At 43.4% G+C, this 21,796-nt stretch overlaps 2 protein-coding genes across 4 annotated transcripts in view; one reads left to right on the forward strand and one right to left on the reverse strand.

Moving 5' to 3' along the window:
• The window catches only part of LOC111864839, a 22,853-nt gene extending 10,338 nt beyond the window's left edge, over nucleotides 1–12,515 (reverse strand). Inside the window, exon 1 of the mRNA XM_023852378.2 lies at nucleotides 12,366–12,515. Within this exon, the coding sequence (XP_023708146.1) occupies nucleotides 12,366–12,398 (33 nt within the window). The 5' untranslated portion in view covers nucleotides 12,399–12,515. The remainder of the gene's footprint in view (nucleotides 1–12,365) is intronic.
• A 2,065-nt stretch (nucleotides 12,516–14,580) lies between these two features.
• LOC111864833 lies at nucleotides 14,581–21,762 on the forward strand. Of its 3 annotated transcripts, XM_023852369.2 has the most exons (4): nucleotides 14,583–15,001; nucleotides 16,069–16,163; nucleotides 18,028–18,104; nucleotides 19,964–21,762. In XM_023852369.2, the coding sequence occupies exons 1-4, from the start codon at nucleotides 14,745–14,747 to the stop codon at nucleotides 19,997–19,999; spliced, it is 465 nt and encodes a 154-aa protein (XP_023708137.1). In that variant the 5' UTR covers nucleotides 14,583–14,744; the 3' UTR covers nucleotides 20,000–21,762. The 3 variants fall into 3 exon arrangements, with proteins under 3 accessions (XP_023708135.1, XP_023708137.1, XP_023708136.1); XM_023852367.2 differs by having other exon boundaries at nucleotides 14,581–15,001; nucleotides 18,028–21,762; XM_023852368.2 differs by lacking the exon at nucleotides 18,028–18,104 and having other exon boundaries at nucleotides 14,587–15,001.
• The last annotated feature ends 34 nt before the right edge of the window (nucleotides 21,763–21,796 follow it).

Below are 21,796 nucleotides of genomic sequence, written 5' to 3' on the forward strand. Positions count from 1 at the left end.
TGGAGACGGATTGTGTTTCCTGTGAGGTACGGACTTCAAGATACTAAAACTCTGCATTCTGCCCACACAGTGTATTTATGTGTTCCGTATGGTTCTCACAGTAAACAGCATTAACCGGTTGGGCGTTGTTATGGAGACGGAGTGTGTTCCCGTGTGGAGGCGGGGTCGGATATCTTCACCGTAGCCCTGCGAGCCGTAGGTGGCGACGAAAGGGGAACCCGTTGCCTGGGGGTATAACTGGGTCACCCTCCTCTCGGGGGATCGCGGACCTGGCTCTTCGGGTTGGGGGAGTCTCGAATCTGAGAGAGTAAAATGTGGTCATGAGTACCGCGGGACTCGGACCTGAGAATAACTGCGCTGGCGAGGACCAGCAGCATTTGTAAATGACAGGCCCGTCCTCCTGTCAGAGAGAGCACCCCACATCAACAAATCCGCAACTGCCTGACAGTAATGAAAGTCTGCCCGTAAGCCCCAGATGTGTGCTTCATTCCAAGACAGACGGGCGACTGACCGTCCGTCGTAACAAGAGACTCAGACTCAGACTTGAATCTTTAAAGTGTTAAGAATAATTAATAATATGTCCTTTAGCACATGTTTGAGGCATTTTCGCTAAGTAAGAGTAGGCATGGTGTCTCCCGTAGCGAGGTTGCCAGACACATCCGCTGCTACGTCTGGTCTCACCACACAATAAAGCCTTCACATTTCTGTCTACGCAAGGCACATACAATAAGTGTCGTACTAACAGTATTTCTCACCATTCATGAGAAGATGACGTGCCGGGTGGGGAGTGACGAGGTATAGATACGACGACACAGTTAATTGATCGCAAGGTCACGTGGTGGGGGTGGGGGTCCCTGTAATTAGTCCTCGAAACAAAACAAAAACATATCAGAACCACACACAAATTCGGAGCGAAGGAAACATATTCTCATAAGGCGGACATGCGCATTGACAATTTCTGCAATTTTTTCATGCCTCTATGACGATTGAGACATGTGGTAGAACGGAGAAATACATACAAAATTCTGGTAGGGAACCCTGAAGGAAAGAGGCTACTTGGAGGACCTACACGTAGATGGGAGGATAATATTAAAATTGATTTTAAAGATTATAGGAGGGAAAAGTTTGGAGTGGACTTAACTTGCTTAGAATGTGGTCCAGTATCGTGATTTTGTGAGCTCGGTAACGAACCTTCGGTTTCCATAAGACGAAGAGGATTTCTTGAGCAGCTAAGCGATTATCAGCTTTATAAGAAGGCCCATGTCCTTAGCGTCAGTTCTTTATGTAGCGTGCAGCAGGAGGATGTTGGTGGACGTTGACGCGGAAAGAATGTCGAAGGAAGAGCCCATGCCTATTTAAGGGTGGGCCTATTCCAGGATTTGCTTGAGGAGGCCGAGGAAAACCACGCATAATCTCAGACAGAACGTCGAGTCTCCAGGCTGGAATACAAACCTGAGCTCCACCACGCATGTCAGCTTGACGTAGGGCCTCATCTCCACGTCGGAGAGCTTTCAGAAGAGGACATCTGCGCCTCGTACTGTGAGGCGTCGGCCTAAGTATAGGTGACGGGCCGACAGACCGCGCCTCGCGTTGACCCCAGCCCAGTGCCCTTGAGAGAGGACTCAAACCCACGCGTCTTCAGGTTGCCCGCTGACGGGCTGCCTTGGAATGTTCATATGCCTCGGTCCTCTCTCTCGAACAAAATATGCAAAAACGGTGAAGGGATCAGTAAGCACGTCGGAATGTTTCGCTTCCTAAATTACACAACAGATGTCGCCCAAATCTGCTGTTAGAAGCCGCAATTGAAAATTATTTGACAAACGCCATTCTGAGCCATACTGATTCGATATAAACCCTGCCGTCCTGCAGCAAAATCCTACTTGTAAAGCTTATAGTCGCTCAGCTACTGATGGAATTCCCTGTCATTTATGGAACCCGAAGGATCATTATTACCCTGTGGACGCGGGTTCGAATACCTCCACCGTCACCCCGGGAGTCGTAGGAGGCGACGAAAAGGGAACCCGGTGCCTGGGGGTGTAACTGGGCCACCCTGTCACTGGGAGACATTTGGACCTGGTCCTCCAGGTAGGGGGGTTGGAGGCAGCGCTGACGACTTTGCTCTGTAAAAAAAATTGTCACGAAATCCAAAGAAATGAAAACCGGGTGCAATCTGCAGACTCTACGAATGAAGAGAGGCCAGTGTTTTGCTGATGATGATAAAGGTTCGTTACAGTATTCGCAAAAACACTCCATCCAACCACATCCTGAGTCAGGCAGATCTAGTTCGTATATTCAAGGCCCGCTTTAATATTATACAACTAGATACGCGTGCGTGCACGGTTTCAATCGTCGACTTGTTTCCTGGAATCCGCTGTGTGTCTCACCGCAAGGGAATGAAGGCGTGTACAAGCAGCCCACTGTTGCATTGAGGCAATGCGAGATTGCAGCACAACATGGCGTGAGTTGGTATCTTGGTTCGTGTGTAGTTGGTCGTAGCATCGAGTCCTACTGAAGCAGAACTGCTCCTACTGCTTGGCTGTTGGAAAGGGGATAGAGCGACTTCACTCCGCAAGTCACAAACGCAATTCACCCGTTTGCGTTTTCTTTTGTTTCTTCCATGACGTACTCAGTTGTCGCATCTTAATGCAAAAATTCAGACATGGCCTTAGAAGTACGAGAACTCAAACCCGTGCGAATTTAACCCAGAAAGACGTAAACGAGAACAGTTCGCATGACACGACACAACAATTGCAGTTAATATAAATACACACTTGCGACTGAAACAAAGGGCTGTGATACCAAACCCCATTGTTCATATCGTGACGTCAGGGCTCCATTGTAAGCTGGACACGCACAGTAACAGAGATCTAGTGTTACAGACGCAGAGAGTCAGCAATATTTAATGATTAATTTCGTAGGCGCCTTATAGAACTCTTTCATTCTCAAGATTAATTTGTTCGCAAATCGAGTAAATATATTTCACTGCATTGTGCTGCCATCTACGGAGAAATGTTGTCGGCTCAACACTGGGGTCGTGTGTTTGAATTCCACTCAAGGCATGGACGTATATCTGCGTTTCACCTATGTTTATATTTCCCTGGGTGTAGGGAGCTGCCTTGCGACAGGACTGATCACCCATCCAAGGAGTCCTACCAACTGCCTATAAAATCCATAGTTCCAGATTAATTCTGGTGGGGACAGGCCAGAGAAGATGATTTTGCCTTAAAATAACTTGAGTTGTTTCGCTGCGTTGTGGCGAAGAGTCGAAACACAGCTAATTTCATGGCGAATTTAAAGTGTCGAACCACGAAACAAGGTTACTACGTGAAGCTGGACACGTTAGCACCTCACACAGACGCGATTGCTCTGGTAATGAGGTGAGGCTCTGGTATTGAGGTGAGGCGGCACTTTCGTGTTTCCGAAATTCATCACAGCCAGTTCATGTGGCGACAGAGCGAGATGCCGTTGGTACCATATCGCCCCGTAAGTGTTCACGTGTTTTGCGGGGTTCCGAGTCAATGGCCGCTGCACTCAGCAGGGGAGTCCAACACGAGGGCTCGATGCGACCCGAACCAACTAGGAACCATTGCCTTAATTACTAGTTTACAGCCACGTACAAACGCTGGTTCCTGGCTCGCGGATTTTTATACCCTGAAGATGGAGACGATATGTTCCTCCGAAACGTCTGTCTACACAGTATCTACACGGGGCCACATCCCAGAAGACGTTTTTTTTCTTTATCATCATTTACATTTTAGTCTGTTCGAGAAACTATTTTCTAGATATTATCATCAGAATAATTATAAAATCATTATCGTAATCAACATATTGCGCCTCTTCGTCTCCTCCACATCTCCACTCCCTCCTTGTCTGTGTCTTTCCGTGAGGAACGCCCTGGGCAAGAGGTCGAAACACGTGTCCAAAGTATTTCCTCGAGAAATGGGACTGAACTGGCTCACTCTGCAACCAGCTAAGTGCTGGATCAGAGATAAAACTCCCAGCTTAAAGACCGAGGATGTGGTAATCAGCTGCGTGTCAGGGCTACCGCGCATCTCAGCATGGGACAATGGTGGAACAATATTTATCGAGGGAAAACCGAAAGGAGCCCGGAGACGTGGGATCTAGTACCAGTTCACTCACTACGAAACTCACATGAAGCAGTTAGGTACTAAACTCGAGGCTCCAGGTTCAGAAACCGCTCACCCCCAAAAGAGCCTCATTTCTTTTTAGAGCTGGTGGAGTTTTTCAATTGACCTAATCCTTCCAGCCGCACTATGGCTCTTGGGTCGACTCAGCCTCTAACAGAAATGAGTACCAGGAATCTTCCTGGGGGGGGGGGGAAGGGCGGCCGGCGCGTAAGGCTGATATCACCGCCATCTGTGAACCGATTGTCTAGAAAATGTGGGAGCCTCGACGTCTCACAACCCCATGGGCCTCCACGGCTTGTTGCAGGGATAGCTCTATCTTTTTAGTTCATTTCCTACACTTCTCATATTTTCGTTAACAATTTCGCTGACAAGCGGCGGTCGCTCGGTCGGTATAGTTCGCTTGCGGACCGCAGGCCATGGAGTTTTGTTTCTATTGTCTGCCGAAAACATCCCCGAGGGTCCGCCATCATCAGACAGTGAGGTAGATCTTTATATTCTCATTAGAACCTTACCAGAGTCCATTTGCTTACATACATGTGGGAATTACAGTGACATGTCCGCACCAGACTTCGCGTGCCATAGTTGTGTGTCGCTGACAGGCTCGTTAAGCAAGGACAAGGGCAGGGCAGTGCAGTTCAGTCTACTTCAAACCTTTCTATCCGTAAGCATAGTCTTCATGTCTCTCCTCCAGCCATTCCGAACATAATTTGAACACCCCTGACATGCACGCACGCACGCACGTATCCACATACATGGAGGGCCAAGTTTACCGGTTTTACATGCAATGTGGTCTTCCTTTATAGGAATCTAACAGTAAAAATGTTTGTGAGAATCTGACACACTTCCTTATTGACTGTTGCCAGTGGACACTGCGACAGGCCTGGTATTGCCCGATACCTGAGCAGCGTCAGTTCGTTTCTCTGCGCGTGTTCTACGTAACTAGCGTAACATCCGTTGAAAATTCTGCGGAAAGTCTCCTCTTATGCCCCATAACTGACGCCCAATAACTGCAACATCCAGTCCTCTGTCTGTGAAGTCTTGATGCGTGCGCAGATTTGCCCTATCGCATCTGCACCCCGCATTTCATTTGTTCAAAATATTCAGGTGACTTACATGTACGTTGGGTTCCCACCGCGGCGGCCCGGGTTCGATCCCGGGTCTGATCAAGTGGGATTTGTGGTGGACAAAGTGGCACTGGGGCAGGTTTTCTCCGAGTACTTCGGTTTCCCTGCCAATCTTCATTCCACCAATTGCTCCACAATCACCCTCACCTATCATCTGGGGCTGGTACAATAGGCCAGAAGTGGCCGCAGTACAAGGGACTTAGTCCCACCCCACTGGCAGTAAAAAAAATGCATGTACGTTCATGAGATCAGCCTTGTTACTTGTCTGCGTTACATCGAAAACAGCGCCCTCTTGTCAAGATAATGCACTGAGCATGAAGCGTTACCCTTCGTGACTGCAACTCAGTGTTTCTTGAAAGGTAGCTCAGAACGCTCACGGGAAGTGACGGTGTGGACTGCACACTCAGACGCCGCGTTAAATTTAAACTTCGGTTATACGGTCCTTGTACAGTCACCTACGCAACATTTCCAAACGCTTCCATTTATGTAATCATAATCACATAAATGCAAATGTAATGCGGGGTAGCTCAGGCGGTATAGTGACATGCTACGGGCTGGACGACAGCGCTTCTATCCCCGGCGGCGGAATTTTCTACACGGGGGCCCAACCAACATTCCAGCAATTTTGTACTGAGGCTATTTCCCCATGGATAAGACGGTCGAGGCGTGAAGCTGACCACTCACCTTCACACAGTGCCGTGGTCAAGAATGGTGGAGCTATACCTCAACTCCCCCATTCGTCTTCAAGGCTTAGTCCTTAACTGAGCACAGGGTCAACTTTACATTGTATACATACATGCATACACAGCACTCGTGTAAATGTTTCATGGTATTCCTCAGTCTCTCCAGGCAAATTCCGGAATAGTGCCTCGAATTAGGCCACCGCCGTTTTCTTCCAGATCCCTTCCAATTTATTATTAATTTATTCACTCGGCCTTCCATAGCCTGGGCTACTGAGACCGTCGTTAAGAAGACCACAAATAAGTAAATGTTTCACCTCCTTAGGTGTCGAAACAGTAGAGGTTTACCGTCACTTTCGCTTGACGTAAGTTGTCCGTGCCCTTGGGATTCTCCTCCCATAATAAGCATCTTCCATCCCTGAGGAAAGTCTAGGGTCGTTGACTCCAGAGCAGCTAACGCCTGACCATGGGCCATGTTACCCGATGCTGACACCTACAGTTCTTAACCACAATTAGAAATGTGCTCTAATTTTTCGTGTTTCATTATGTGTTTAATGGAATAATAGAGTTCCCTTTAATATATACGAGGGGGAGTCAGTAAATAGGTAAAAAATTGATATAAAACGTAAGACATGTGATATTCAAGTCTGGGGAAAATATTTATTTCTCGACATATCCTCCAGCAACACTGATACACTTGTCCCAACGCTTTAGCAGTGCCTCGAAACCCGCAGCACAGAAGTCTTTTGGCTGTTGTCTCAGCCACTTCCGCACCTCCGTTTCAACCTCTTCATCATAACCAAAACGTTTGTCACCCAGTTGGCAATTTCTGGGTCCAGTTGTGAACCGTTTTACGCGACAAACACTTCACATCTTAAGCATTTCTTTATGAATATCCTTTGCATTGAGTTATTTTGCCCAGGAAATAAGGCACGAGAGAACGCTGCTTTTCGGCAATACACTCCTCAAGCATGGTCGCCATTTTGACTACAGAAACCAGCGTGCTTATGCGCGTCTGTTACTTAGACTGTCATGATGTTGAACTGTGCTGTTACCTAGTGATACACATAGAAAACCTATTGCATCCGTTATGCGTGATGCTGATGGCAGGGGTTAGTAGTGAGTGGCGCCATACAGACGCCCTCCTGTGACGTGGTCACTTGCAGGGTGGACGAACCAATAAAGTTTCGGTGTGAGATGCCATGGCGATATATTGGGGAGTGGTGATAAAGCTCCAGGTATTCTTAACTTAAAAATGTGGTCCATCGTACACTTTACAGTTTTTAAGAGTAAAGCAGAGCGCGAGAGAGGGAAGACGAACGGTAAACGTAGAAATAATTCGTTTGTAATCTCTTATTACCTGACTGTAATTTTACCTATATTTTGTATGCATGGTTTCTTACGTTAAAGGGAGAGCAGAGCGTGAAGCTATTAGAGAACAGGGCACTGAGGTCAATACTTTGACCCAAGGGACGTGACAGGAGACTGGGTTAAACTGCACAGTGAGAAGCTTCACAATTTGCATTATCCATCAAATATTATCAACATTGTCAAATCAAACAGTGCGAGCTGGGCAAGTCATGTAGCAAGCACATGGAAGAAGGGAAATACTTATAACAATCCAAACGGCGAACCTTAAGGGTGCAGTCCGCTTAAAGGACCAGTACAGTGTCTCTGTCATCAGGAAACTCTGCCTCTGTAAATGTGATGATCTTTAGTTCTGACACATTACTCTTCACTAATTAACTGACACTAACTGACAGTACGGAGCATAGTTCTTATTTAGAAGCTGGCAGTTGCTCATCTGGCCAAGAAATTCCCACCTTCATAACGCCGAAACTTCATTATCTTGATCACAAGACCGGCCAATGGCCTATATCCTAGTCAATAGAATGTTAAATGGGATCTGAAATTTAAAAGCAACAATACCCCTCAGATTGAGAAATTAAATTCTACCCGTGTAGTTAAGAAAAACCTGGGAATGGGGATTCTAATCGCACCCGAAACCCCCGCCGCAACACTTACACCTCGCTTTAACAGCCGTGGCTACCGTACCTATTGGTAAGATTGAGCAGTGAATTTCATAATATCATTTGGATGTTTTCTGTCAGGTCCGTGGAAGGAAACAAGACAGTTCTATCTATATACTCGTTTTAGAAGGCGCTTTTTTGCAGAATGTTCTTAAATTCTGTGCAGATTTCGGCTGTATTTCCGCCCTCCCCCTTCTTTAAGGGCAGCATTTCATGAAAGGGATTTGTTGTACGTATTTAATAGTGTTAAGAATTACTGGCCTAGGGCAATCGAGCGCTGGTTACTGCATAAGATTCATCTAAAGCTCGGAAAGCAGGAAACATATTTAAATTTATTGGAGATCACGACAGAAGGGGTGGGTACTTTCAGGACATGAAAGTAATAGTGTTTTCGCTATGGTTATGCTGTCAAACCTACGTTGTGTTCAACATGTACAGTAGCTAAGGCGTGGAGGAACCGTTTGTTTACCTGAAGCACAGTGTTTGAGTTTTACAAAGAAATGTTCACTCACGGAACATGTTGGGCTTTGTGAGTGTGATGTTCAGCATCGGGTAACATTGCCTCTCGTCAGATGTACATGGCCTTGTCGCCCCAGGGCGTGCCGATCCCAACAGAACTTGAACCGAGGGAATCTTCAGGCTCGATCCCGTTATTCTAACGTTAACCGATCATGCGTACAGACACATTAAAACGAAGGAACTGAAAACCAATAACGCTGAACGCAACCCGTGTCTGTCCGCGCGGTCCGGATAGGCATTTCTTTGCATTCGCTTCTGTGACGCCACAGCCCCCCGGTCTCCTGCAACAGCGGCCGGTGCCTAAAAGTGTTGAAGGCCCTAGATTCGAACCCATGCTCTACCAATGCCAGGTTCGAACAGAATTTACAGTCCAGGCAACTGAACATAACTAACTTCATGGAGCTGAGCCCTTCTTGAGAAGCTGCCAATTGTGCAGCCACTCAAGAACTTGTAAATATTTTATGGAACCCGAAGGGTCATTACAAGAACCCCCCATTTGTTCCTATCCTGAGCCATATCAATCCAATTCATACCACCCCATCATATATCTGTAAGATCCATTTTAATATTATTCACCCACCTACATCTTGGTCTTTCTAGTCGTCTCTTTCCTTCTGGCTTCCTAACCAGTATCCAATATTCAGTTATCTTCTCACGATTCATGCTACATGCCCTTCCCATCGCATCCTCCTAGACTTGATCATTCTAATTATACTTGGAGAAGAGTACAAGTTATGAAGCTCCTCATTATGCAGTTTTCTCCAACCTCCTGTCACTTCATCCCTCTTCGGTCCAAATATTCTCCTCAACACCCTGTTCTCAAATACCCTCAGTCTGTGTTCCTCCCTTAATGTCAGAGACAGAGTTTCACACCCATACAGAACCACCGGTAAAATTATCGTTTTTTGTATAGTCTAATTTTTACGTTGTTGGACAGCAGACGAGAAGACAAAAGGTCCTGGACCGAATTGTAAGAATTACAGTAACAGTGCCCCGACATGCACTGAGGAGCGTGGTAATGCGTAGGTCCTCCCTTGTCTGCGCCAAAATGGCCTCAGGATGTTGCAGTAAGGCTGACAGCCTCACCGCCATCTACGAGCCGACTGTCTAGAAAATGTGGGAGCCTCGACGTCTCACAACCCTATGGGCCTTCATGGCCTGGTACAGGGATAGCTTTACTTGTACTTACCTTTATCATGCAGTAAGCATGGATATTAGAAAAGGGTACAAGATTTTGGTCCCAAAACCCGAAGAGCCTTTTTGAAGACTCCTAGGCTTTTGAGGGACAACATTGAACTGAGGGGTACGGTGTTCTGGGATGTGCCACCGTGGAGTCCCAAATTTCGGAACCTCAAGTCCAAAATGTTGAACTGGGCCTTGCAGAAATACGGAGCAATATGGATGGATTCATCTGGCTCAGGATAGGGGCCAGTGTTGGCCTCTTGTAAACAGGGTAATGAACATTTGTGTTCCATAAAAAGGCGGATTTTTTTAGAAGCGGCGCGAGCGACTGGTAGTTCCTGAAGAAGAACATGGAATTAGTCGGCTGTTCTTAACAGAAAGCCGAATGTGTTCATATCTTTGCTCTCAATCGAGTAGAGGTACGTTATTTTTAGTGTCGACCATGAAGAAGGAGGCAGTATGCATCTCCGAAAGAGTGCCCATTCCCACACTGTCTGAAGACTCAAGTAGAATTAACATCAGAACTTAACAGTGCTGTGTTTTGTTACGCAGTGTAACAGGCTCTGTACCGTCTAGGAATTGCAACTGCTTGGTAATAATGTACTGCAACGCTAATTGTATTAGCTCCAAGCGTCATTTCTCATAAAGAATGCAAGTCATTGTTAGTTAAATGGCGAAGCGACGAACAACGGGCTGCACGACCGACGAATAAGGGTTCGATTCCCGGTAGGGTCAAGATTCTTCTCTTCTCCACGTAGTCCAGACCGGCTGTGGGGCCCCCTCAGTTGGTACCAGCGGCTCTCTCTAAGACGGCCGGGGCGGAAGCTACTCACTCACCTCCGTCTAGTGCCGAGACCAAGAATACGGGGATCTAAACCTCCTTCATACGTCGTCATGGCGTAGCGCTTAATGAACTAAGCACAGAGACAGCTTTACTTTGCATCGCTACGCAGTTCATCTTATTCGCACTGTTTTGTTGAGCACCTTTTCTTGTAAAGATATGTTAATATTTTTGGTGAAGAGTTTGAAAGATGTAGCTGAAAATAAATTAAGTCTAAGTAAATGAATGTACCTTTCGCCATTTTAACACACGTCAACATTAAAATTTAGAAAGTGTCATGTTTTCGCCATCTAAACTCTTTGATGCGCGGGATATTCGAATATCTGATAAACGTGCGACGGAATCCGACACGCGTTACTAACTTCACTAAAGACTCGTGTTTACAAAAACTTTAGCGAGTTAATACAAAGCGTTACCAGGCAAAAGACATATTGTGTTCCGTGAAATTTTCTGGAAATGTAGCCGACCTGTGTTTTACCCGATCTTGCTCCCGAGTACAGCGACACAGTGCCAATGGTACATAGGCAGTGAAAATAGGAATTTCTATCGGGGATTAATTAAGTAAGTGCCACACCATGAAGACTAATGGGGGAATGGAGTTCAGCTCCACCATTGTAGACCTCGGCACTAGATGGAGGTGAGTGATTAGTTTCACGCCCTGGTCGATATAACTCCGGATGAAATGACCCTCGGAATCCACTGGATAGGAGACGGGTGGACACCAGAGCCGAAGTTGCTGCCGTGGAGACGAGAAAAATCTTCCCTTTGCTGTAAATCGAGCGCCGATCCTTCGTCCGTCCATCCCATAGCAAGTCGTACCTCACAGGGAACACACTCCGTCTCCATAACAACGCCCAACCGGTTAATGCTGTTTAGGGAAATAATCGCTGTTTACTGTGAGAACCATACGGAACACATAAATACACTGTGTGGGCAGAATGCAGAGTTTTAGTATCTTGAAGTCCGTACCTCACAGGAAACACACTCCGTCTCCATAAGAACGCCCAACCGGTTAATGCTGTTTAGGGAAATAATCGCTGTTTATTGTGAGAACCATACGGAACACACAAATACACTGTGTGGGCAGAATGCAGAGTTTCAGTGTGTTAAAGGGTCGGTATATATACTTGCCACTGGGCTTTAAAGGATTTAACAGTGACGCCTAGGCCAGGCTGCTGAATTTCGCCAGTCACCTTAACACCTTCTGGGCTCTGACACTTGTCGCTTGTTTGTCTCTTCGTAACTCGTTCCAGATCTTTTCTTTAGTGAACGGCGGAATCGCGTGTGCCACTCGGAGCCTTTACAGTCAAGTTGCAGCAATTCATGTTCCAGTTACATTTCATCAGCTTTGTCATCAGAACGTGCACGCGTCCAGTGTTACTTTCTTTAGTGGCCCTGGTGTCAACTCAGCGTCTAACAGACATGAGTACCAGGAATGTTCCTGGGGGTAATTGCTGCCGGCGCGTAAGGCTGACATCACCACCGTCTGTGAGCCTATTGTCTAGAAAATGTGGGAGCCTCGACATCTCACAACCCTATGGACTTTCACGGCCTGTTACAGGAATAGCTTTACCTGTATAATCCTGGCTAAGTTATTTCTTATATTAACACTGTATGTAGTTTGTGTTCTGACAACATTACATTTTATAGTGCTTGTCTATTGCAGGCTATAGATATAGGTAAGCATTCTAGAAAATAAATTTAATAATAATAATAATAATAATAATAATAATTTTATAAATTTGGAATTATCTTATAGACGATCTTTATTATACACAATTTTCTTGCAAGAGAATTTCGACTTCAGCAAGATGCCTGTGTAGATTGACATTGTTACTTACCCTGGGAAGGCAGGACGCTCTCGAAGCAGACATTGTCAGTAGCGGACACTAGTTTAAGGCAATACAGCTGTCACTCCCAGAGAGGCATAATCCCACGTACACATCCACCTGACGTCATGAACAAGCACCTCTTGCTCATGCAACTGTCCTGCTCGGAGGTTCAAACAGAACTGAATCAAAATTTAATTTCAGAATGCAGGTCAAAGACACCTGCCCAAAGAGTATGCAGGTCAAAGACATGACACATCTCGGAGATCCGCCGGCCAGTACGAGCTTAGTGCTGGGAAGTGGGCGATGCTGGCTGTAGAACAGCGAGATTTGAACCCAGTTACATGTCCCGACAAGGATATATGCGGTATTTCGCGAAAAGAAAGGTCTGCCTTTCTTTGTCTGAGGATTCACCATCATAAAAAACTCATTTCCTTCTTTTCAAAAGAAATGTTATTACTCCACTTTCCTAGTTTCTGAACTTGTTCTAGTTCTGTCAAGTTCGTTGCGTGCTCACAGTGGTCACTATACTGTGTATACCACCAACTCTTACTTAAAGAAAACTCTGCATTCTGCCCACAGTGTATTTGTGTGTTCCGTATGGTTCTTACAGTAAACAGCGATTATTTCCCTAAACAGCATTAACCGGCTGGGATTTGTTATGGAGACAGTGTGTTTCCTGTGAGGTAAGGACTTCAAGATACTAAAACTCTGCATTCTGCCCACACAGTGTATTTATGTGTTCCGTATGGTTCTCACAATAAACAGCGATTGTTTCCCTAAACAGCATTAACCGGCTGGGATTTGTTATGGAGACAGTGTGTTTCCTGTGAGGTAAGGACTTCAAGATACTAAAACTCTGCATTCTGCCGACACAGTGTATTTGTGTGTTCCGTGTTGTTCTCACAGTAAACAGCGATTATATCAGCAACAGGAATATCATTAACAAGTTGATCTTTTTAATGGAAACCCAATGCGTTTTCTGCAAAGTGTCACGATAATATGAAGATCGATTTTAAAGAAATATGACCGGAGAGTGTGGACTGCACGGACCAGGAACGGGTTCTTCAGAACACTTATGAATAGGGAACACACTCCAATGAATGTTCTGAAGGCCTTCGCTTCGTTCATTTCTATGTGCAGTCTCCATGTAACCCTCTTATCGAAGATTACCCCGAGATATTTTTCACTATTTTTTGCAAATTGAATATTTCTTCCAAAGATGAGACACAGGTGGACGACGACCACGAGAGAAGTAGACCCCTCGAGTCTTATCTTCTTTAATTTCAATATTCCAGCGCTCACACCAGGTCTCCATTGAGCTGAGACCGCGCTGGAGTTTCCTAACAACAGAACCCTCTTTGTGATCTGTCGCATACAGACAGGTGTGGCATGCAAAGAGGGCTAGATGAACGCCATTAGTTTGGGGGGCATCATTTACGTACATGGGACCCTCAATGTCTTACAACCCTATGGGCCTTCACAACCTCTTACAGGGATAGCTTTACTTTTTACTTTACTTACTTTTACTTGAAAAGAGTAGGGGACAGGACCGAACCTTGTGGCACCCCTGCTTGCATTTCCCTTGGCGTAGACGTTTCGTCAAAGTAGTGACAAAACTTTGCTTTTACCATCTTCAGAGTTAATCCCTTGGAAGTGGGAGGGGTTGGAAGCTCGTGTGTAGATCTCGCATTAGGCAGTGTGCCGGAGGCGGACCCGTGATTGGATGAACAGTGGAGGGGGTGCGGACACGTCGTTACCGAGAAGTGATGGCAGATAATTTTCTTATTCATATAGAAGCGTATCACTACGTTTGTAAAACAAATGAAGTAAGGATTCTCAAGCGTCAGCATGCTGCATGAACATATGTTAGTTACGTAGGTCACTAGCGAGCGAGCAGTCACCTTTCCCCCCACCAGTATATCCAAATCGTGTTAGTGCAAATAATATTTTGATGTGCGAAAGCTGTGTGGTGAAATCGAATTGATTATGTCTCAAAGAGGCAGAGACTGATTCTTTAATCTTGGGCATTTGTAAAATTTTGAAAAATGTTATCAGTTAATTAATATCTAAGCTTTGTTGATTTTTAAAAACGAAGCATGAACAGTGTGATTTTATACACGCACATAGTGAAGAAGGGGGGATGGGATATACTCAGGGCGTGCCTTTGTAGAAAACCACTGCTGTAACCTCCAAATTCACATTACGGCCTTGGCCGAAAGAAATCCTGGTAGTTGGTAGCATGGAACCACTATTTTGACATCGACAGGGGAAGTTGGCAGTATTGTCAGTTGTTACTTCGTTTGACATTTGGAAAGTGTCAGCTGTTGCTCGCTTTAAAGTTATGAAGGCAATTTAAGAATATAATGTTTGATTTTTGAACTGAATACTATGTTTCGTATAGAGGTTGAAGAGGAGGGGAACTTTCTTAAGGAACAGCGTCTGGCGCCTATTGAGAATACGATGAAACTGGCCACAGGACAGCATTTGGAGTACATAGATGTTGTGTCAATTAAGAAAGAACCAGACTGTGCATTTAAAGGAGAACAGGGAAACAGTTTAGACTTTGAGGGAATTAAAGAAGAGGTAGAAGATGACATTTCTGTGCAAGAAAGTTGCACATGTCATGGGCATATTGAAACACATACGTAAGTTTTGAAAGTCTTGATATATCATGTTCTTTTTTCTATGATTTGCATGTTGTGTTTGTATGTACAGTGAGTAGTTCCACATTCTAATAAACAAGAATCCGTGGGGTGCATATAATCTGGCTGCCTATAGACAAAAGCCTAAATAAATTGTAGTAAAGTCTCGTCTATCCATTCAGTCACCTTTGCTACCCCCATGATGGGACATGCCGTTTTTCGCTTTATTTTTAAATTTTAAGGAAGAAAGAAATCTTGTATTTTCCAGGTGAATATCTGGCAGTGAGCAGTGCAGTAACAGGGAAGATGAAATGAAAAAAATATTTTTAATTACAAATATAAATCACTCCATCCAATGTGACCTGTAAATTTATTACTACATGAAAACTTAACACCCTTACATGTTTCGGTCTCTGCTGACCATCTTCAGAGGGCAAACATCACTACAAATAGGAAACCACCATCACATTTTAAATCCTGGAACTGATATACTCCAGAGTGTAGATTTGCACCTGAGCAGTTCACTGTAATTCAGCGAGTCAAGAAGTTCAGGGTTTGTGAGCCAAACTTCATCATCTTGATACAAGGTGTCACTTGCGAGACCTAGGCATGTGTGGAACTACAATATTAAAAGGAACTTCAGAGAAAAATGTTTTGAACTGAATTGAAATAGCTCACAATAAGAGTTATTGGTAGACTTTGCCATTAACAGTGATGATCTCTCATTTCTTAGTTGCTCAGGTTTGGTTTGGTTGGTACAGAAGTCACCACTGTGACATAAATGTGATGACCTTCAAACCAGCCTCTGTGAGCCGCCCCTCCCCCTTCCACCATTTCTGTTTGGTATGGGTTGAATGACAAGAACTGTCCAGTCCAGTTTTTATTCTTTTGTTTTATATTCTTGTGTTGAACCTTGAAGTTGTACATGAACAGGGATCTTGCTGATTAGCTGATCGGCACAGTCAGATTTCCGTTGGCTCTCCATAGACCATTCTTGTGTGATGAAACTGTTTGTTTTAACGTAATGTTTTGCTTCGTGAAAACTGATGGTAAATTATGCATTTTTCCAGTTTATGTGATGAGTCTGTGAAACAAGAGGACCCACCTGGACACCTCGATAATTTCACTGCCAGTTGCGGCGAAAGCAAGACACAGCTTCATAAATGTAAGGCCTGCAGCCAATCATCCAAACATCTTAGTTCCTTAAGACATAATTCCAAGGTTGAACCACATGGATATGCAGAGATACTGGATTTTCGGACTTTATCCATCATCCTGGTTTTTAAGATAACTAATAAAAACACGACGTTTCGGAAACTGTATCTGTTTCCATCCTCATGAGAGGGAAAAACACCTATTCTGTTGGGTCCCTAAGAAAGAGCTAGCCTGAATCACTGGACAACCGATGTCACAAAACGCAAAGGTTATAAACACTATAAATACCTGAGACCAGGCTAAGTCCATGAGAGCTAATAAGAAAAATATATATTACAAATTGTTCCAAACACATACAAGCGTGGAACCAGGATAGATAGAGCCGTAGAAATTTATGTCATGAAACCAAACTAATAACCAGGTCCATGACACCAAGGCATGGAATAGAAACGAGAACTAGTAAAAAGCTAATAGTGTCTAACTAGCGTCAACAATGGAGTAAATCACTTCTATCTAATCTAGAACTTAATAGAAATCAATGAAAACATATAACGATGGACGATGGATAAAGTCTGAAAACCCAATATCTCTGTGTGTTATACACCATCGTCAGAATCCTATAGTAACTATACATGGATATGTTTTGTGACTTGTGACTGTGTTAATTATAGTGGAATATTTTCATGGCATGTTGAATTAAAGGCCCTTTTTGGTGTCTGTGTGATTATTTATGGTATGGTTATCACATTCACACCTCTCTAAATTTGTAGTACAAATTTTATATATGCCACAAACTTCTTTGCTGACATATTAAAACATGGCAGACAGCATTTGGCATCTGTCAGTATGTAGAGGATTCTCTTTGTTTTCTTTGTGTCACTTAGCACCATCACAGTGCAAAAGAAAACATGTGTGAGTGATATTCGTTTATTTTATAAACCCAAATTAGTACTTCACTGTCTGAGGATAAAGTACAGAGTTTACTGAGGCAGTATAATGTTGTATTCTATTTTGTAGCGTTAGCAGTAAAGGCAGGTACCTACACGTGTATGTTTAATGTCTTCAAGTTATTTTTAAAGAAGGGAAATATTTAATAATTTACACACAATTATGTTGTTCATAAATGGAATTGGTTTAGGCTCTGTTTTTATGTGGGAAGAACATGCCAGGAGCATGTGCATTGTGTGAGCTGTTGTGCACATGTTAAGTATACAGCTTCAAATGTGATGCCCAGTATATCATCATTCACTGCGCCTGTCCACGAAGAAATATATTCTTGGGTTTGCGGTGTTCACAGCCGTGTTTATGAAGAGCACATCTGTCTGGGTTGTAACTCTGTGGTTCAGAGAAAGTCCAAAGTTTTGGATGAACATATCGCTTCCATCTTCAGGATTGAAGACTAAACCAAGCAAGAAACCAGCTCAGCTCAGCTTGCCACCTGCTTCTGCTGGTTTCATGCTCGGCATATTCTCTGAACCTGAAGACAGAGGTAATATGTTCCTCCAAAGCTTTGGGCTGCCGGTCACGGTAGCTGAGCGGTCTAAGGCTTATACTGTCTTCGCTCGCTTGGAAACCGGGATTGTGGGTTTGAATCCCACTCAGGTCATGGATGTTTAGTTTGTATGTGTCCATTTTTCTGTGTTTGTGTACAGGCAGAGGCCTTGCGATGAGCTGATCACCCGCCCAAGGAGTCGTACCGAATGTGTAAGATCTAGAAAAACCGAAGTGAACGCAGAAGTTCATGGAAGTAGGCCTAGGTCCACTGGGGCTTTGTGCCAAGGAAAAAAAAAAAACTTTGGGCTGTCTGTGTACTACAGTGCAATGCAGAAGGCTGTACTCTTGAAATACACAATTGCTTTATGTTGATGTTACAGATGCTGGACATTACAGTGTTTTACAAGGAAGAGGTAACGTGAGTGTAGGAGTTCAGTTCTCAGAGATAAACCCTCAGGTAATTCATACAAATGAAGATAAATGCTCGGAAATCGATAGTAGCACTGGTGCCGGGCTGCTTAATGAGGAGAAAGCGAGGAAGCTGCAGAAATACAGAGATGCTAAAAGAAACAGGTATAGACAAATGTCTGGGGATGAAAAGGAGATGTTTCTGCAGAAGAAGAGAGATGCTGCAAGAGATAGATACTGGCGAATGTCGGGCGAGGAGAGAGCAAACATTCTGAAGAAAAAGAGAGATGCAAATAGGAACAGATACAGGCAAAAGGCGGGAGAGGAAGTTGTGAAGTTTCTGGAGAATTACAGAGAATAAATGTAGATGTTAGGAGAATGGAGAAAGGCAGCGTGGAACAGACTTGGTCAGACGGAGAAGGCGAGGATGCTGGAAAATTGAAGAGATGGTAAATGAAATAGATACTGTCTAATGATGTGTGAAAAGACAGTACTGACTCTAGGAATGACAAAGCATTCATCTGTTGAGGATAGAGGAGAGATAAGGAAGTGGAACGAGATAGATGTGACAGTAGCGCGCACATGTGTAACAGGTGGCTTGACTTATAATGCAACTGTACAGGGTGACTGGAGACAGTTCTGCTGTTCACAACAATGCGCTCATTATTTGTGAACATGACAAATCATATTTATGTACTGTGATTACAGGTGAACGAAGCTGTCTGGTGTGTTGCTCTTGTAGCCTACAGAAGAGCTCTGTGAACCACCGAAAGCACTTTCCAAACATTAGAACTATAGTGTTTGACATGTCTTAGTGCTCGTAAGAATGCACGGCAGTGCATTCCAGCTGAATTAGTGTGAAGCAATTAGAGAGTTACGTGAGGGCAACTTCTTTATAGAATTTAAAATTGAGGGGCAAGTTGGCCTCTTGGCTGGATCACATCTTTCCTCTCCAGGAGATGTTCCACAGTTCATGCAGTTCTGCTTGGCTGGGAGCTGGCAGGAACATGACCACTAGAGATGCAAGCCTAAGTCTCTGCCGAGACTCAGGGTAGTTCTTGGTTTTCATGTTGCAAGCCAAATATTGCAGTTGAGTGCTTAACAATTCAGCTTTGTATGTGTTGTGTCCTGGGTGTGAAACTTGATCTGGAAACCATTTATGCTGACTAAGCAATTTTTAAATTTTCATTAATTTCTTCAGCAGATGTTGGGATAGCGCCTTGAAATAGGCTACAGCAAACTTAATTTGATACCTTACCCAATTCTGAATCCACAATTAAGAATTTCAATTTCCTTTTTTGAACAATATATGGAATATTAATTGATGGAATTCCTCTGTGATGTGGTATTCATGTGAACCAAAACGTGGTAAAGTTTCATTATCTTATGGAAGGCCAAAATTGCCCTTTGTATATGCTTTCAAAATAACTGTTTCTTGCAGTGGACTGATTTTCATGTCATAATGAGCAGGTTAAGGTGCCCTGGTATTATTTATGTTTTGCATGAAGTTTGTTAAAGTTGTGTGACATCACATCCTGTTGTGTACTTCCAAAGTAACTGATTTTGTTTTTACTAAGAAATCAAGTAAACAACGATATTATATTAATGTGTGACATGTTTTATATCTAGCCCTACGGTGAGATGATTGGATCCGTGAAGTGAAAATAAATGTAAATGTAAACGTAAAAACAAAATGCAGTCCAGCGTTGAATGAGCTGAAATGAATTCAGACAATATTTCTGTGATGGTGAATACTATGCATTATGTGGTTGGGTTTTATGATGTACACGTTGAAATCAGAGCTTTAAGTGAGGGTTCTAATGTCACAGTATGTACTCGTTTGGAAAATAGGTATCAACAGATATTGCTTCTGATAAAAACCGCATTTTACTTACATTGTTGTTACAGATGCTGGGCATGATTTTCAAGAACGTGATAATGTGAGCATGGAAAAGTTTACAGAAATAAATGTCCATATTATTGACATAAGTAGTAATAAATGCATTGAAATTATAGAAAGACTGATGCATGTCTACACAAGAAGGAAGAACAGCAAAGGAGAATTTGTGAAGGAAAAGCGAGGAAGCTGCAGAAGAAGAGAGATTCTGAAAGGAACAGATACAGAGAAATGGCAGATGAGGAGAAAGCAAGGATGCTACAGAAGAAGAGAGATGCTAAAAGACACAAACACAGAGAAATGACACGTGAAGAGAAAGAGAGGATTCTGCAGAAGAACAGAGATGCTAAGAGAAACCGATATAGCCAAGTGTCAGATGAGGAGAAGGCGAGGATTATGAAGAAGAACAGAGATGCAAAAAAGAAACAAATATAGCCAAATGACAAGTGAGGAGAAAGTGAGGATGCTACAGAAGAAAAAGGAAGCACGGCAAAAGAGGCTTAATCAGGTGAAAGTTGATGAGAAGGTAAAGATGGTAGAAAGGTGACATGGTGCCATAAAGACCAAGGAAGAAGCAAAGATAGTGCAAGAAAAGTAAGAAGTACAGCAAAACAGACATAGCCAAAAGGAGACCAGGGAGAAAGCAAGGAAAAAGCAAGGCTTTAGGGAGGGAAAGAGAGCAAAATGAAATGGATTCAGTTGAATGGCATGTAAAGACAAGACAGAAACCTCAGAGAAGATAAATGAAAGTGAATGAGAAGCATGACAGTGGTGGGCTTGGGCTTGTGTAATATGTGATGTGATTTTTAATAGATGTGCATATTAATTGTGTCATTTTGGGAGAGACTAATGAGGGTTATGTTTTTCATTACAACCCATCAATTTTTATGGACTCATAAATCAGTTTGCGTTCACTGTATATATCTCAGGTTGAAACGTACAAATATTTTATATGAAGAATGTTGTAAGAAATCAGAATTTTAATGTTTTCAGTCATTAAAAATAATATGCAATTTTCTTTCTATGTGTATGATGTTCTGTCATGTAGTGTCAAAACCAAAGTAAGGCAACTGTTGCTTTGCATCTTGTTGACGACATATGTTCATTTATAGCATAGCGAGGAGGGAAGAGGTGATGTATGTTGCTGACATCTGCAGTTAGTAAATTTCATTTTAAGATAACAGGCTAAGGATGGATGATTTAGCTATTGTATAAATATGTACAAAAATCTTTGTGATTTTAGCATATGCATGAAAGCTATATGAATGTGTCAGCAGCCTGTTTTCTGTTGTATATTTATGCCCTGTGAACCCTAGATAAGAAATCTTTTGAAATTTAGCAAAATTCAGAGACATCTGGCGACAGTAGTAACACATCAGAATTACATTCACAAATAAATTAAGAGCAGATTAAATTCAAGGAATAATTTCTATCATTTAGTTCAGAATATATTGGCATCTTCCAGCCATATAATTTATACTTCTCAGGGAGTGTGATCAAATTAAGGAGGGTGGCCCACATACGTGGGATCGGTGAAAACATTCAGAATTTCAGTTAATAACCTTGAAGGGAAGAACTTGGGAGATTAAGCAAACATAAGACGACAATTCTGAAGGGACCTTTAAAAGAAGTAATATTGTGAACCCTCTTGGTTAAGCATGTTACAAAACTCAATGGGCTTATTTGTAGGTCATAAGAGCATTGTGACTTGTGCAAGAAATGTGTTTAGGATGATTTCACAATTTCATAAGAGGAAATATGATAGTTGCATGTGAATCTGCCTGAATTCCTGAATGTTATAGGCCCGCCTTCCGTGAACGCGATGTTATTCCACTACGCTGTGT

This window comes from Cryptotermes secundus, unplaced genomic scaffold (assembly GCF_002891405.2).
Source record: "Cryptotermes secundus unplaced genomic scaffold, Csec_1.0 scaffold1850, whole genome shotgun sequence".
Classification (NCBI taxonomy): Eukaryota; Metazoa; Arthropoda; class Insecta; order Blattodea; family Kalotermitidae; genus Cryptotermes; species Cryptotermes secundus.

Coding starts and splice junctions, on each gene's coding strand:
- LOC111864833 (XM_023852367.2), top strand. CDS start 14,745: ATGTTTCGTATAGAGGTTGAAGAGGAGGGGAACTTTCTTAAGGAACAG. Junction 15,002..16,068: donor GGGCATATTGAAACACATAC/GTAAGTTTTGAA, acceptor GCATTTTTCCAG/TTTATGTGATGAGTCTGTGA. Junction 16,164..18,027: donor CAAGACACAGCTTCATAAAT/GTAAGGCCTGCA, acceptor TTGATGTTACAG/ATGCTGGACATTACAGTGTT.